The 16,786-nt window shown below is 52.7% G+C and overlaps 1 protein-coding gene across 1 annotated transcript; it reads left to right on the forward strand.

The window, feature by feature from the left end:
* The first annotated feature begins 2,841 nt into the window (after positions 1-2,841).
* Positions 2,842-8,610, forward strand: SLC27A4 (solute carrier family 27 member 4). Its single transcript, XM_054393486.1, has 12 exons — positions 2,842-3,002; positions 3,600-3,994; positions 4,643-4,801; positions 5,132-5,201; positions 5,308-5,399; positions 5,933-6,042; positions 6,428-6,637; positions 6,878-7,004; positions 7,174-7,311; positions 7,471-7,635; positions 8,068-8,214; positions 8,453-8,610. Exons 1-12 carry the CDS (start codon positions 2,842-2,844, stop codon positions 8,608-8,610), a joined length of 1,932 nt encoding a protein of 643 aa, XP_054249461.1.
* The last annotated feature ends 8,176 nt before the right edge of the window (positions 8,611-16,786 follow it).

Below are 16,786 nucleotides of genomic sequence, written 5' to 3' on the forward strand. Positions count from 1 at the left end.
TTCGCTTCACCTTACTGCACTCGCCACCCCTTCTCGCTATGCAGCCCCTCCCCGAGTTCCGCCGTTCTTTGGGGCTTTATCCGCGGCCATGAGGCTGGACCGGTGGCGCCGGGCGGGACTACAGCTCCCGGCGAGCCGCGCGGCGTGCTCCGCCCCGTGCTCCGCCCCGTGGTGCAGCGGCGGGCGGGACCCGCTCCCTGACCCGCTCTTCGACCCGCTCTTCGACTCGCTCTTCGACTTGCTTCCTGTGCCGGTGGCGGGGCTGCAGCGGATGCTCCGGAGTCCGGTAAAAACGCGGCACCGTTCTTCCCCTCCGTGGCCTTCCAGCGCCGGCTTGCCCCGCCGCGGCCGGGCTGCCTCCCCGCGTGCGGCTGGGTGGGGCTGCCGCGGCCCACGGTCTCCTCATCAGGCGCTGCGGCTTTGCGGGCAGCACCGGGGTCCCTTAGCCCCCTGGTCTCTTCATGAGGTACCGGGGTTCTTCAGCCTCCCGGTCTCCTCATCAGGCACCGCGGGCGGTACCGGGGCCCCTCGGCTTCCTCAGGAGGCGCCGCGGCTTTTGTCCTCAGCGGACTGCGAGGCTCCCCCCGTGGATGCTGGCAGCTCCTTGGTCAGTGCCTGGGCCCGGCTGAGGCTGAGGGAGGAGGATCCCTCTGCTGCAGCCCACGTGTGAGCTTCTGGGTCTCCTGGTGCTTCTGCCCTTTCAGAGGGGACCGGGGCTGTCCTGCTTGCCCCTCCTGCTGTGGATAAACCCACCGGGTCCGGGGAATAATGGGGAAGGCAAAACGTTCTTTCCCGGTGCCAGCAGGCATATCTCTATCAGCCCACGTAGGGCCAAGCTGGGAGACAAGTACATCCCCAGGTGCCCATGCTGGAGATCTCCTGGACCATGGAGCTAGACTTGGAGATTCTTGGAGCCTGGGCACCTCCCTGTCGTCACCCTCATGACCCATTCCCTAGGCTAGTCCATTTCCCCAGGCTCTGTGCCCCTGTGTGATGGATCCCTGTGACTTGCTTTCTTGCCTGCTGTCTGTGGAGCTACAGGCAAGTCTTAATTTTCTCTGTGCTGATGGAGGTAGACAAGACCTGAATTCATAACCACAGGTCTGGAGGTCTCTGGTAGCAATTCACCAGTTACCTGTCAGTAATCTCTCCCTGGTTATCTCATGGTAATGCACCAGGCAGAGATGTGAGCAGAGGATAACAGGGGCCTGTCTGGGCCTGTCTGGCCATCAAGTGGGGCATAAAGCAAGCACTTTGCTGCCCACACAAAGTGTGTTTTCTCTACCATTGGCTCTTCATCTCTGTTGATGTGAGAATGTAACTAAGGGCCCAGATCTTGGCTGAGGCATAATAGTTTGATGGTAATCTAAGAGCTGCTCTGTTTAACCATAGAGAGAGACTCAGGCAAAAATGTAGTGAGTCTTGCCCTGCATAAAGGCTGAGGGAGTGTATTGTGGGACCTCAGGCCTGGGAGGTGTTTGGCAGGGAGAGCTCAGAGGCTGCTGGCACAGGGGAGATCTCTGGGCAGGGGCTGCAGGTGAGAGGATGTCCACACGCCCCCACCTAGGAACGATATCTTGTGCTCTGGTGCATCTCTGCTAGCTGCTGGTGGCATGGTTTGGAGGTGAGATAGCCTGCATGACATGCTGGTGCATGGTGACTGTATGGCACTGCCTTGATTCCCACCCTACCAGCATCTCATAGCAAACACCTCAGTCTTGGGGAAGCTGCACAGAGCAGAGAGAAAACCACAAGTGGAGCTCCTAGCCCTGCCAGCTGTGGCAGAACCCACTCAGGACTGTCAGCTTCAGAGCAGTGAATCCACCTTCAAGAAGGAAAGAGAAATGATGTGAATATTTCCTTCCTCTTTATGTCAGGAAGGACCAATTTTATGCTGCAAGGGTCACATTGCTGTCACTTTCCTTTGCCTGCTGCTGTCACCCAAAAAGAGTCTGTGCTAGATCGCTGTCTCCTGCAAGTCTCAGAGCAGCATCTAGGGTGTATTTAGGATGGGGACAGAGGTGCTGTTTTGGAGGGACAAGTGTCACAGACTGAGCTACTGTCCACAGTGCATGAGGCAGGAGTCTTTGGTGTTCCTGGCAACAGTGACAGACCTTGTTCTGCCCACTCCAGCTTGCCCAAGGCCTGCACCTGCCTCATCTCTGACTCTCTCTGGCAGTGTCTCCAGCAGAGCCAGGCCAGGAAGCTGTCTGCCAACACGAGGGTTTGCAAACATGAGCAGAGGTCAAAAGACTGAGCTTCATGTTGCTGTCCAAGCTATGTTGAGGAGTATGTGAAGCTGTGCTCTCCCACCAGCCATGCTGGCTCTCCCAGTGCCAGGCTTGCAGGAAAGCTGGGGGCCTAGGAGACCTGGCTTCTGGGGACCAGGGAGTAGGGAGGAATTTGGAGCTGGGCTTTGCCAGGCTGGGGGTGAGAGGCAGAGCCAGTCCTGCCTGGCATCACACTGGTGCCTGCCAAACACCTGTACGGAGTCTCCTGCCATGGCTCTGCTCCCACATCCCTGAAATGACTTCATCCTGCATCTTGTGCTGCTGGGGCAAGGCCGTGCCCCTCGCTGCTGTGCAGAATGTGGCATCTCAGCTGAAAATAGTCAGGCTCTTGGCTGGCAGCCTAACTGGAGTCCATCTCCAAGGTCTGATAAAGTTACATCTGTAGAGGCTCTAGGTCGCTGAGTTACATCCTTGCTTCCAGGAAGAGTTATGGCTTGGGGGCTTCATCCAGGAAACTGGGGGCTCCTTGTGTGTTTCCCACCTATGGCTTTGTTATCACCAACTCCAATGTTCCTGGGTTGATGGCTGTGGTTTCTCTCTGCAGGTCATGATGCTGCGTCTGGCTGCTTTTGCAGTGCTGCTGCTGTTCTTCAGAGTCAGTCTGGAGCTGTCCTGGGTCCAGGCCATCCCTGCTCTCTTCATTTTCTACTTGGGGTCTGGTGGATGGGACTTCTTCCTCATATTCATCAAGACAATACGAAGGGACGTCACGTAGGTGTCCTGGTTGGGATGGCCCAGCTGCTGCCCCCTCCCTTGTCTGCTGCTCTGCCCCAGTGTTCTGTGAACACAGCCCTGGGTTTCTGCTGGCACCCAGCCCAGCTGGAAGATCTCCCTCTGCCGCGACCAGGCAGCTCTAAACTCTTGGGCAAAGTTTTCACAGGAAAGATAGATTTCATCTGAGCTCTAAAGTCTAGTTGCTGTCCTTGTACTTCACCCTGTCCATAAAGCTGCTGGCGTGGCACCACATATCTGTGCAGGGTCAGTTCTAAGTTCGTACTAGGCTGTGCCAGCTCCCGGGGAAGGAGCAGTAGCACCTCTTGGAGATAACCTGAGTCTTAAAGATGCCCCTTTGTTACGGGACATCTCTGTCTGCAGCCTTCAAAAGCACATCTCTCTCTGGCCACTGTCAGATCCTGGCTACAAGCATCTTTGCAGATGAACTCTGTCTATGTCTGTGCTGCTCAGGGGAGCACCCAGAGCTGCTGCTGACCTAGAGTAGGATCTGGAGTAGTGCTGGGATATTGTTGGAAGAAATGGTTTTGCAGGGGTCACTGAGCAGCTGTCCTCTTGCTCCCCTTCTTTTGGCAGCACGGGGCTGGTCCTCTTGAACGTGAAGTGGCAGGTATGGAGGCATGTGAGGGAGAAGAACACAATTGCCAAGATCTTCCAGAAGACAGCGAGCAAGTATCCAGAGAAGACAGCACTGATCTTCCAAGGCACGGGTGAGAGCTGGACCTTCCGGCAGCTGGATGAGTACTCCAACCAGGTGGCCAATTTCTTCTTCAGCCAAGGCTTCCGCTCCGGTGACGTGGTGGCTCTGTTCATGGAGTCCTGCAATCAGTACGTGGGTCTGTGGCTTGGCTTGGCCAAGATTGGAGTGGAGACCGCCCTTGTGAATTCCCACCTGCGAATGGAGGCCTTGCTTCACTGCATCACCATCTCCAGCTCCAAGGCTGTGGTTTTTGGGGTGGAGATGATGGAAGGTGAGGGACAGGCAGATGCATCAGGGGTGCTCTGGACTTGGGAATGGGAAAGGGGAGAGGGGAATGCCTATGGATTTAGTGTTACGTTCCTGTCCACTGCAGAGCAGAGATCTATAAGAGAGTGGACAATTGAATTATTCAGGAATTGGCTCTATTATTATTCATGTTGGTCCCTTTGGCCAGCTGGACAGGATCTGGAGTTCAGTGCTTTCTGGCTCCCAGGCAGACCAACCTGACTGTGAGAATTCTGATGTGTGCCCTGGGTTAGGCCTGCATGGGACAAGCCTCCCTTGCTCTCAGTGGCTGTTAGTCACATCCCTGCAGCACCTCGGCTTCAGCTTCCCCTGTGTTTCAGCCCACACCTCTGAGGCTGATGGTGTCAAGAGACCTTTTGGCACCAAAGAGCTTTTGGCTGGGGAGAGGTGGAGAACAGGATCTTCTAGTCCTTTAAAAGGCCAGGGCTGTGGTCCCAGCATCTGTTAATCATGGAAACATCTGCCTGGGACGGTTGTCAGCTCTTTGGGGACTGCCAAGCACTGCAAGGGTACTGCTACCTGAGGCAATGTCTCCCTGAAGCTCTGGGAGGGCAGGGGCTCTCTGTCCTGTAACCATTCTATAGTCTTTCTCCTCCCCTCTTTACTTTCTCAGCAATGCAGGAAGTGCAGCCCTCCCTGGAGAAATCTCTCCATCTCTTCTGGTCTGGGGAGGAAAGCCCCAAGTCCGTGCTTCCTGGTGCGGAACACCTGGATCCCCTCTTGCAGATGGCTCAGCGGCACCAGCCAAGCCCCCCTGATAAGGGCTTTCTTGGTATGTGCTCAGCTCTGGGGGCCAGTTTCTGTGGGTCAGCCAGGTACAACATCTGCTTCAGATGCCGATGCCAGATGGCTGCAGCAGGGCCTCTGGTGTTTGGAATGGGTCTTACTGTGTTGTCTGAAGCCTGGCCCTGTATTCTGTGGTGCTGTCTGTGTGTCCAACAGATCTGATCTGCTTGGGGTGAATCTAGCATGTTCTTGATGCTGTCACAAAGTTTTAGCTCAACTGGCACAAGCAGAGTGTATAAATTTACTTTGTCCCCCTCTCCTGGTTCAACCAGCTCCTAGATTTGGTATGTGACCTTCTCTCCTCATTGCTCTCCAGATAAACTCTTCTACATCTACACCTCTGGCACAACAGGGCTGCCCAAGGCTGCCATTGTGGTGAACTGTCGGTAAGGCCACGAGCAGGAGCTCGAGGCCAGGACTGAAGCTCTGCCTGGCCCTAGCACAGCACCTCTGGCTCTACTGCTGACCTGCCTCTTCACCCTCTCACCCCAGGTACTTCCGCATGGCCAGCCTGGTGTTCTACGGCTTTGGCATGAGGCCCAGCGATGTGCTTTACGACTGCCTTCCACTGTACCATGCTGCAGGTAAGGCACCAGGTGCCACACAGAGCCCTGCATGCCAGGACTGGCTGTTGCCCTCAGCCAAGCCTGAGGCTCAGGCTGAAGGCTAATGTAGCAATGATCTCTGTGTCAGGGAGGACATGTCTGTTCCTGGCAGTGACTGAGGCTTTCCATTTTTTGCCTGAGAATCAAGAATCAACCCGGCTGACCTTTGGATTGGGGAGCCTGTGGAGGGGGGGTTTTCTCAGCTTGTCATTTATCTGCTTCTTATGGAAAGTCAGGGGAAAAGGAAGCAGTGCTCATCTGAGAGCACTGCTGAGATGCCTAGGTGCAAAACATTGCCCCAGATCTCACTGTCACGCATCTCCTTCCTGGTGTTCGTGGTCCTGGGAGTTTTGGCTATGTGGTGGGTTGAAAATTTCTCTCAACAGCCCAAAACTACCACCAGCTAGGTGAGCCAGCACATGGTGTCCACCTTGCACTGCCAGACTTTTCCCTGAGTGGGCTGAGCTGGAGGTGTCTGGGGACTGAGTACTGCCCTGGCTGCCTCTCCACAGGGAACATCGTCGGGGTCGGGCAGTGCTTGCTGCGGGGCATGACAGTTGTCATCCGCAAGAAGTTCTCAGCCTCGCACTTTTGGGAGGACTGTGTGAAATACAACTGCACGGTGAGGCCATGAGGCAAGGGGCCAGCTGGGAGTGGGGAGTGGAACCTGGGGATCTGTGCCATGCTGAGCAGTGCCCAGCTCCTGGAAGAGTGGGAAGCCTGAACAAGTTCTGCCTGTCCATCCCTAATGACCTTCCACAGGGGTGAGGCTGTGTCCTTCTCACATATCAAGCCCTTCCTGTGCTCCAGCATTAGTCAGGAGGTCTCAGATAGGTTTTATGGCCTGGAGGGGTGGGTGTTCCCATGTCCTGAGCTAGCAGGATTCCTGGGTTTTACCACAACCTCTCTAGGGGACTTAAGGTGCATTGTGCCGTTCCTACCTGCCCCAAACAACTCAGAGCTTGCCAGAGCAGTCCTGGTGAGCCCTTCCTTTCCATCCCTCCCAGATCGTGCAGTACATCGGGGAGATCTGTCGCTACCTGCTGAACCAGCCCTGCCAGGAGGCGGAGCGGCAGCACCGGGTGCGCATGGCGCTGGGCAATGGGCTGCGTGCCTCCATCTGGCGTCAGTTCATGGCTCGCTTCGGCATCGCCCAGGTGGCAGAGTTCTATGGAGCCACTGAGTGCAACTGCAGCCTGGGCAACTTTGACAACAACGTAAGGCCCCCACCACCCACCCTGTGTCCCAGAGGCCTGGACAGGCTTGGAAATCCAGATAGGCTGTTTGCTCCTGGTTTCCTGCTCCAAGAGGCTTGTCATGGCTTGCCATCCTCCCCGAGGGGTTTGGCTGTTGTTATGCAGTGCCAGCTGTGCGGTATCCTAGATGCTTGTGGGCAGTAGGCTCAGGGCAGGAGAGATGTTCCTGCTATCCACAGGTCCCAGCACCTTCTGTTCTAGGTTGGGTCATGTGGTTTCAACAGCAGGATCCTACCAGGTGTGTACCCCATTGGCTTGGTGAAGGTGGATGAAGACACCATGGAGCTGATCCGGGGGCCAGATGGTCTCTGTATCAGCTGCAAACCAGGTGAGGGCAATCACCAGGATAGGTCTCGTGAATCTTTCCCAGTATTTCAAGATAATTTACCTAGGTTGGAGTCTCTGCTCAGTTAAACCCCACCAATACCATCAGGCACCTTTTCTGCTTGGGTGTGCGCAGTTGTTTCCCCTCTTCATCCCCTTTTTTCTCCCTGCAGGGGAGCCAGGGCAATTGGTCGGCCGCATTGTCAAGAGCAACCCTTTGCAGCACTTCGATGGCTACTTGAATCAGTCAGCCACCAACAAGAAAATTGCCAGGGACGTGTTTACAAAAGGGGACACTGCTTATCTCACAGGTGAGGCAAGCAGGGCCTTTACACCCACTGAGAGCAGAGAAGGGTACCTGGCTGGGCATGGGGGCTGCCCCATGCTAGTGGTACTGCTCTGAGGTACTACAGGGTTTTCCCTAAACCCTCTGACACCTCATTTTTTGCCTATTCCTGACTTTCCTGTAGGGGATGTCCTGGTGATGGATAAGTATGGCTACATGTACTTCCGGGACCGCACCGGAGATACATTCCGCTGGAAGGGGGAGAACGTCTCCACCACAGAAGTGGAGGGGACGCTGAGCCGCATCCTCAACCTGACAGATGTGGTGGTTTATGGGGTGGAGATCCCAGGTAACTGAGAGGGAAGAGGATGATCAGGGGAGGCAAGAGTGTCTCTGGCACTTAAATGCAAGTGTGTCCTCCACATCCAGATTGACATGAAGCTGGACTAAGGCTGCCCATGGGCAAGCTGGGAAGAGGCCACTGGGGATGTAACTACTGGAAACCAGAGGGTACCCTCCCTCTCTCAAGGTTTAGTCTGATTTTGGAAGGACTCTCTTCTTTCTGAACAGACTGCACATGCCTCCTCTGGGAGGAAGTGACCATGACCTCAGGGTGTCACTGGTAGCCTTAGCTGCAAGGTAGTGTCACGGCAGGTGATGCAGCAGGACATCAGCACTTGGATACAAAGCAGTCTGTGGCAGAGGCCTTCCTGGTGCTGGGCAGAAGAAGGCTATGCCACAGGGACAGTGTGTCTGAGTGCTGTCATTCTCTGCCTTGTAGGGATTGAAGGGAAGGCAGGAATGGCAGCCATTGCTGACCCGGAGAACACCTGTGACCTGGGCAGCTTTGCCAGCGAGCTGCAAAAGGCCCTGCCCCTGTATGCCCGTCCTGTCTTCCTGCGTTTCACACAGGAAGTCTCCAAGACAAGTGAGCAATGGGAGCAAACCCACACTGGGCAGGGGCTGGTGAGAGCTTGGGAGGCAAACCCTGCTTATGGGTAGCTGTGGTAGCATCAGGCTGTCGGCCCTCTGCCCCATGGAGCCCCTAGCCTGTTTCTGTGGGGTGTTGGAGGTGTGAGTACAAGGCTGGGGCTGCAGAAGCAGGGTCGGGGGTGGGAGCATGCATGGCCAGTGACCCCTCATTCCTCCTTCTCTTTCTGCTCCAGGCACCTACAAGTTCCAGAAGGTGGAGCTGCGGAAGCAGGGCTTCGACCCTGCGCTGGTGAAGGACAGGTTGTACTTCCTGGACTCCAGGCAAGGCCACTACCTGCCACTGGACCAGGCAGCATTTGACAGGATCCAATCAGGACAGCAGAAGCTGTAACTGGGTGGGCTTAAAGCAAGGCACCTCCTTAAATCCTCCTGGTGAGAGTGGTGAAAGGCAGGCACTGGGGAAGAAAATGTTCAAGGAGCAATACAAAGGCACAGTAGGGATTTTATTTGACGAGTTCTGCAGGTAACAGTTTGGGTGGAACACAGAAGGGACTGAGGTGAGGGGATGGTTATATACCAAAGCATAGACTTGTTATGGCTTTATTTTCTCTTTGGTACAGTGGTGGTGGTTCCATGCCACAGGAGGGGCAGTTGAGGAGGAATGAGGTGCCCCTGCCATTCTACTTGCTTTTCCTGTCTTTCCCTCCCTTTTCCTGCCTGCAGCAACCACTCTTTGTGGAGGCCATGAAGGGACCGGCACTGGGCTCATTCCCCACTCCTCCACCAAGCAACTAGCCCCTCCTTGGCACAGGGTCCCTGCTGGTAGAGGAAAGCCAGGTTCCAGGTGCAATCTCTGCTCCCCACATGCCTCTGCTGGTGTTTTTGCTGTGAATCAGGGGTGCAGGGTAGTGCCAGGCTCAGGAGAGGGACAGGGATGGGTTTCTGCCATGCCTTGCTCTCTCCTGGGCCGACATGTTTTTCACAATCACACGCACATTATATTATATTATATATATATTAGACACACTTTTTTAATTTCAATCTTAATTTATTATCTGTACTTTTGAATGTGTCTTGGGTTTGTGCAGTAGGTGGAGGGGTAGTCCAGACCTGTCTTCCCATGGAGAGCCCTTTTCTCTCTCAAGGAGACAGGACGCTTATCTGTGACTGATTCTCCTACTTCCAGCTTCGGTGCAGCACTTTTCTGTCCTTGCTCCATGCTGAAGAACATGAGCAAACCCCACTATCTTGTGGACATTTCTCCAGGTCTCTTAGTTCCACCTTTTGTGGATGCAGCCTTGTTTCATGCACCTTCTTCCTTGGAGAAAGCAAGTGGGAGAGTGACAATGAAGGGCCTGGTTTGTCTTTTGCTTAGACATACTCAGTGCCATGGAGCAGCTCTCAGGGCTTTCCTGCTTGTGATGTCTGTGCCCTGAGTGCAGCAGGCAACTTGCCTAGAGGAGAGAAAGTTTCCTGGAGGGTGGTCTCTGTAAGAGCCTGACTTCATGTACTCTGCATACTTTCCTGCAAGAGTCCTCCCTGCCTCCACCACAGGGGATGGTTCCCAAACTGAAATGTCAATGTTAAAAATCTGACGGTATGAATTCCCTGCATTGTGTCTGATGTGAAACAGCCTCGGCAGCAACATCTGATCTCAGTCCTCAGAGACCATGCAGAAACCTCTCTTGAGAAAGCTCTGATTTGTTGGTTTTGGTTTTTTTTTTTTGTTTGTTTTGTTATTTGTTTTTATGCTCTTAGCAGGGTTATTCCTTACAATGATGTCTGTCTTTTGTGAGGGCAGAATGTGTCTGCTTTTCTAGCTGTGCTTCCACACCACCGTACCTGCCTGCTCCAGTCTGTCCTGTCCTCACCATTAAACGAGAGTGTGGGCTACCCTGGCGTTTGCTGCCTCTTCCTTGTGCAGTACCTGCCGTGTGTGGGAAAGTGAGGGACTGTGCCAGTTTAGGAACTGGGAACCACCACTCCAGAGTGCACCCTCCCTGTGCAGACTTTAGCTCATCTTGGAGCAGGGGAAGCAAGCCTAGTGCTGCTGAGTTTGTGTGAAAACAACCTAGTGATAAGAATTCCCCCAGAACTTTCCATTCCCCCTGTCTTCTGATCATGTTCTCAGCATTGTCATTCTGGCTGGTCCTGGCCCACTTCTCCCTGTTTACCATGGCACATCTGACTCCTCTGCCCTTCTCCTGTTCCCTCTTTCCTTTTCCTGCAGCTTCTCTCCCTGTTTGGCCACACAAAACTTCCCAGCTCATTTCTGCCCCTATAGAAAAGTTTTTTTTTTTTTTTTGGCACCCATTCCCCTTCCCTTGCTGCCAGAACCATCTTTTAGAGCCTCTCCATTCAACACTAGGTACAGGAGAAAGAGTTCCTTCATGGTACCAGGAAGAAATGTCTTGCGTGAGCCTGGGTGAAGTGTGTGGCCTGGTAAGATGCACCATGAGATAAAGTCTGGAAATTTACATCCATTCTGTACCAGATGCACTTTTGGGTGTACTCCCCTGGACATGGTGACTCTGGGCAAGGTCCAGCTTGGAGCTGCAGCCAGCTCCAGGCAGGGTGGGTGAAGATGGGAGGAGCATGGAGTGGTGGAGCAGTGTGGTCTGACACTGCTGCTGGAAGGGTGCAGCTCCTGGGACAGTCTCTGTCCCCCAGCTTGTTGGAAAATAGGCGTCACTCCCACAGCCCTGCAGTGCCTGCGGGGCTCAGCCTTCAAACCAGCTGGCTTTGCCTGCAGGGGTCACATTTAGGGGCCCAGATGTCACCCAGCCTCGGGGAGCTGGTGGAGGATGCATGGCGATATCGGGTGGAGCTGTCTCTGCAGATGCTCCTCTCCCGCTTTTGGACGCTGCTCCTCTCAGCCGCCAGTGGAGGGCAGGCTGGACTCGGCAAACGGGAACCTCTGTGGGGGCTCCCCTGGGCTCTCACAGCCTCCTTGACAGGTTCAGAGCCCTGGGAACCGGGGGTGTGGCACAGGTTGCTGGGAACAGGGGACAGGTCAGACCCTGTCTGAGGTGGAGAGGAAGTTTTGGGTACAGTGATGGTGGTGGGTGTGAGACGAGCAGCAGTCCCAAGTGCTGCTGCTAGGGCTCCCGACCCTGTGCCTAGCAGGGACTTCATCAACACCAAGGTCACTCCGTTCTGCCAGGCAGGTGGTGGACAGCAATTTGAACTGTCCAGCCCCACCCAGCCCTTTGCAAAAGGGAACAGGTGAAAGCGCAGCCTCCCCAAAGTCAACCCATGGGTCATTGGCCAGAGATGGATGGTTTCAAGAAAAGTAGGCTCAGGGGAGACCTTCTCACTTGCTACACCACCCTGAAATGAGATTGGGTCAAGTTTGGGCTCTATCACTTCTCCCAAGTAACAGGTGATAGGACAAGAGAAATAGCCTCAAGTCACACCAGGGAAGGTTTAAGTTGGACGTAAGGAAAACTTTCTTCCCTGAAAAGGTTGTCAAGCCCTGGAACAGGCTGCCCAGGGCAGTGGCAGAGTCCCCATCTCTGGAGGGGGACTTATTTATGTGCTTATTTACATGGTTTAGTGGTGGACTTGCCAGGGGGGAATTAATGGTTGGGCTTGATGACCTAAAGGCCTTTTCCAAGCTAAAGGTGGGATCTGGGAGTGCTGCTCTCTTCCTGGAGAAGGTGGCCATGCTGCCCTGCACAGACACCACTCTGGAGGCAGAGGAGCTGTGAGACAAGCAGCAGAGCTGCCTTTACACCTGCCGGAGAGCAGGTGAGGCTAAAAAAAGCCAAGAAAATTCTGCATTGGGGGCATTTCTTGTTAAACACAGATGCAAATAGCTTTGGGAGCTTATGGAAGTCAGCTGTCATTTAATCACAACTAATCCCATCCAAGTGGAGACTGGCTTGTATTGCTGGGTTTTGGAGATGGGTGGAGAATATAGGCACGGCTGAGGCTCATGCAAGGAACAGGACTTAGCCCTTGCTGGTGCTGATGCAACCAAAGGGCTGGGACTTGGCTAGAGAATAATGGGGAGTTTGCTCTGAGCCCTGCATTCCCAGACAGCTGTGAGGAAGGGGAAGGTTGTCGTTGCAGGGTGCAGGCAAGAGGAGCAGGGTGGGTGCCCCTTCCCTGCCCCCCCCCCCCTCCCCCTTCAGCATGACAGTTCCTGGTCTGGGGAGATGGAGTATGTTGAATGACTGGGAAATAGCTCAATAAACCACCCAGGGGGCTCTGGTTCACAGGCCTTTGACAGCAGGGCCTTTAGAGGTCAGTACTGGTGCAGTGCTATCGGAGGGCCTGCACATGCCTCTGCCAGGTTTGCTTGGCAGAGGGGAGCCCAATAAAGGTGTGTTGGTAGCTGTGAGGAGCCTGCCGCCTGCCTGGTGGTGCTGACAGCAGCATGGCATTGAGGGGTGCCCAATACAGATCTGGTAGCTGGGTATAATTCACTGTGTTTGTCTTCACTGAGGAGGTTTGTGTCACACTTGGCAGTGCTTTGGGATTTCCTGCAAAACCCAGCTACCCTAATCAGAGTTTTTTTATGCTGGCTCTCAGCTTTGGGTTGAAATTCCAGGGCCTTTATAAAGTCCCAGCTCCACTGGAAAAATGAAGCCTAGGTGCAGGCATCCATGAAGCTCTCAGCCTAGGAATACCACTGCAAGTGAGGTACTGAGCCCAAGATCAATGCTGGGACAAAATGCTTCCAGTGGAGAGGTGTTTGGAAAGAAGCAGCCAGTGTTTAGTTATAATCTTACTTTTTAAATTCCCTTTTATTTGTGCAGTTTTAAGGAAAAAGGTAATTAAATTGTCTTTCTACAGTTAGACACCTTGCGAGACCTCTCTCCTTTGATCAGTATGCATCTGCCTCAACAGCTGTATATAAAGTACTCAAGTATGAGATATTATTCTTTTATAATTAAAATACATAAAAACCTGTTTGTACAAGGTTATGAAAACATTAAAATGCTTCCCTAGGTTATTATTAGCCTCTTAAGGTAAGCAAAGCTGAACAGGTTTACAAACCAAATGTACTTTTCACCATGGAGATGACTGTTTCTTCTAGACTCTGCATCCTGGACAGTGACAATAATATAAAGAAAAATAATGCTGCAACTTTGTCTCTGATCATCCTTTTCCAGCTCTAGCTCTAGCTCAGCAGGAGGCGGCTTTAGCTGATCAGGACCTTTCTGGGTGAAATGAATTTCTGCTGCTGGGAAAGCCTGTGACAATCTTTAATGCTACATCTCTCCCACCTCCTCCTGCCTCTCTTGACATGCTGGAATCTTCCCATACACATACACAGCCTCCCATTCCTCCACACACTTTGTCTTTAATCAACAAGAGAGAAATATTCTGGTCTAAAGAAAGTACTGTCCTTTGGTGCAGTCTTTAGGAAATGGAAATAGATGATTCCACTGAGTGGTTTCAGTGTAACCAGGAGCAGGGCCAGAGCTGGCTTCTCCCCCTCCATCAAAATGATGATCTGTGGAAAGTGCCTGAATCTCCTTATCATGTGCGTGGAAGGAAGGAATGGCAGCTTCCCTCCCTACAGCAGAAAGGCCTCACTAGGAAAGTTAATATCTTTAGAGATGCTTGCTGCATAGCTCCTGAATAACATGGAACCACTGGGCTGTGGCAGCAGGGTGAGGCTCAGGAAGCAAGGGATGGCTCCTGCTCTGCTGTTCTTGAGCCTGGCCCTTTTCAGTGGTAAACCACACCTTCCAAAATAACCCAGGGTTTGGCTCTGTTTTCCCCTGGTTAAAGATCCTGCCCATAGGCACAAATGATCTAGGTCAGGCTCTGGGAGAGCTTTGGGCAGCTGGGGTCATGCAGTACAGGCTGGCAGCCCCAGGAATTGCAGGCAATGGTTACTGTCTGGGTCTGGGACATCTCCCTGCTCATGTGGGGAACTACTGCCCACATCTCCCAGATCTCTTGCCAAGTGATCCTAGGCTTGTGAAGTGGCATAGCTCCTGCTAAGCTACATCCCCTGCCTTGGAACAGACCTGCCTTCCTCTTGTCCTATCCTCAAAGCTGCTGAGTAGCCTCTCCAGGGATACCAGTATGTCATCAGGGTCTGATCCTGCTCTGGAGGTGACACCTCATACAACACACAAAGAGCCCTGCACACCCTCAAGCCTGCGCCACTGGGGCTGAAGAAGTGGAGGGTGGTGAGAGCCTCCCTCCTTGCCTCTGGCCATCCAAGTGGCCTCCTTCTCAGCTACAGGAAGAGGCTAACAGCGACGGGTGAGCCACCTCCTCAGCTTTGAGTATCAGTTTCAGCTATTCTGAAGGTTAAACGCCTGTTTTGAGCTCCCTATTGAAGGGAGAGCCAGGGGTGCAGCATTGTTCGGCCACCCTCCTGCTTTGTCTGGCTGCTTTAAGAGATGCCCTGAATGGGAAGCGCCCCCCCAGCCCCGCAGCCTGGCAGAAGGGCTCCTGGGGGAGAGGCTTCCTCCCGCCCTAATGACATTCAGGCCTCCATCGGTTCAGCTCCCGCTTTCTTTCTGCTGCAGTTTAACCCGGGCACAGAGGCCGGGCTCCATCTTACTGATCTCTGCTTGACACCCAATTACCACATGAATGGGAGAGAAAGGCTGCAAAAGGCTTTAACTCCCACTGACCCTCCTTCCTCTCTGCCTGCTTCCCTCTCTCCCCATCCTACCCCCTCGCCATTCTCTCCGGCTGAGGGTTCAAAACTGAGACAGGGAAATCAAACAAAGCCCCGAAGAGGGAAACCCATTGTCACCGCCTCTGCGATGGCTCCCCTTTTGCCAGCTATTGTTCCCCTTGAAGTTTGACTTGCTGTGTGGAAGGATGCGAGCAGCTGTTTGCACATTCCCCTGATGTTTTATTGAAAAATAATTGAATCGTCAGTTTGGGGCTCTCTGATAAAATGTCTCCTCGTAGCACTGGGCCGTCATATTTATAAACTGTTTCTCTGTAAAACATGAATGTGTCCTAAACCATTTCCTCCAGAACAAACCCTTAGAGAAGTGATGTAGGCATGGTCCTTTAGTGCTTGGGGGGAAGAGAAGAAACATGCACATGACAGGAAAAGCAAAACTAAACCCCAAAAAGCCAGGACTGAGACAAAAGAAATTAACCCCTCTTTAGAACAGCCAGGGCCAATTTCCAACATGTTCTTTTGCTTGGCACAGCTGAGAGAGGGAGAGGCAAGCGCAGCAAGTGCATCTGGAGCACCCTGTGCAGCTGCGTCTGGTCGCTCTTCACCATAGTGAGCACAAGTGCTACCTGAGGATGCATGGGCCTGCCCAGTGCCACTTCACAGACAGGAGCAAGTGAGGGATCTGCCATGGAAAATTGGGTATAAAAAGTGTAGCTTAAGTAAAGCACAATGACATGTCCTCAGGTTACAGCAGACTGGACCTGGGGAAGACATTGGAGGCAGGAGCCTTGTCTTCATCTGTTTTTGCTTTATGAATCTGTTTGTTAAATACCACCAGTCTGTACAGGCTTTATAAATAACAACATCAGCATCACACTTTTTCCCACCCCCAAGCACAAGCTGGATACCTTGTGATGCTCTGATTTCAGCACCCAGTACAGAAAGAAGAGCTGCTCCTCTCCCAAGCACACAATGTCCATAAAAAGTCTTCCCACATCTCATGTGCTTGCCAGGGCAATTGTGAACAGTAAGCAGCTATGAATGCTTTGCATGCTGCTTACTGATAACAAATTGGTATTTATGATGCCTGCTCTCTTTTTTTTTTTTTTTTTGTCTTTTTTTCTTTTCCAGGGAATCACTAACACTAAATCTGTAATATTTTGTTATATTTCTATAACTCAGGAATCAAGACTCTCTTAGGAGACGATTCTCCTATTTATTTGGCCTCAAAAATGGCTTCTGGAAACAAGAAGAATAGGTCATATAAAACCATAACAGTTAACACTGATCTGGGGCCCAAACTGCCAGACCCTCTGTATACAGGATGCTTTAGTCATTTCTGAATTGTACAGAAGATTTTTGTTTCAGGCTTCTTTCCTCATCTGGTTTCCCATACAATCAGTTCCTGGACCATATCTCTGAGATACTCAGAAGCCTCAGGATTTAGAGATATTTAAAATCCAGCTGGAATTTCAGTATGAAGACCATGGTCAAAGGCTTCATGTCTCTGCCATCATGTAACCTTGTCAGCCTTCATCTGCACTGCAGACCAGCCTTTCCTGGGGCCCAGCCCAGAGAATGATCTCCTCCGAGAACAAAGGCCATTACAAACATCACCACCTTCTGCTGTCGGGGTTAGGAATACTCTGACCCCCATTAGCATAAACCAAGAGCAATCTGTCTGCCTAAATTTACGCCTCTTGCACATAATGCACCACATATAGGCATATATATATTACATTTCTATGTACATGCATGCACACGTACATGTATTTTTTTAATCCAAACCCTCCATGGAGTGGGGACAGTTAAGGGGCTGCAGTTTGTCTATCAATGCTGCCCAATACAGCTTCGTGTTGTTGGGGAGAGGAGCCTGCGCCATTACACTGCCTAGCTGTCATTGCCATGGCTGCCTCCTGCCCATGTACATGCTTCACCCTCTGGGGACAGGAGGAGA

Source organism: Indicator indicator, chromosome 28 (assembly GCF_027791375.1).
Source record: "Indicator indicator isolate 239-I01 chromosome 28, UM_Iind_1.1, whole genome shotgun sequence".
NCBI lineage: Eukaryota > Metazoa > Chordata > Aves > Piciformes > Indicatoridae > Indicator > Indicator indicator.

Excerpts from the sequence above, each read along its gene's own strand:
- SLC27A4 (XM_054393486.1), top strand. The coding sequence starts at position 2,842 with ATGCTGCGTCTGGCTGCTTTTGCAGTGCTGCTGCTGTTCTTCAGAGTC. Across the intron at positions 3,995-4,642 it reads TGGGGTGGAGATGATGGAAG|CAATGCAGGAAGTGCAGCCC; the intron begins GTGAGGGACAGG and ends TTACTTTCTCAG. Across the intron at positions 6,638-6,877 it reads TGGGCAACTTTGACAACAAC|GTTGGGTCATGTGGTTTCAA; the intron begins GTAAGGCCCCCA and ends CTTCTGTTCTAG.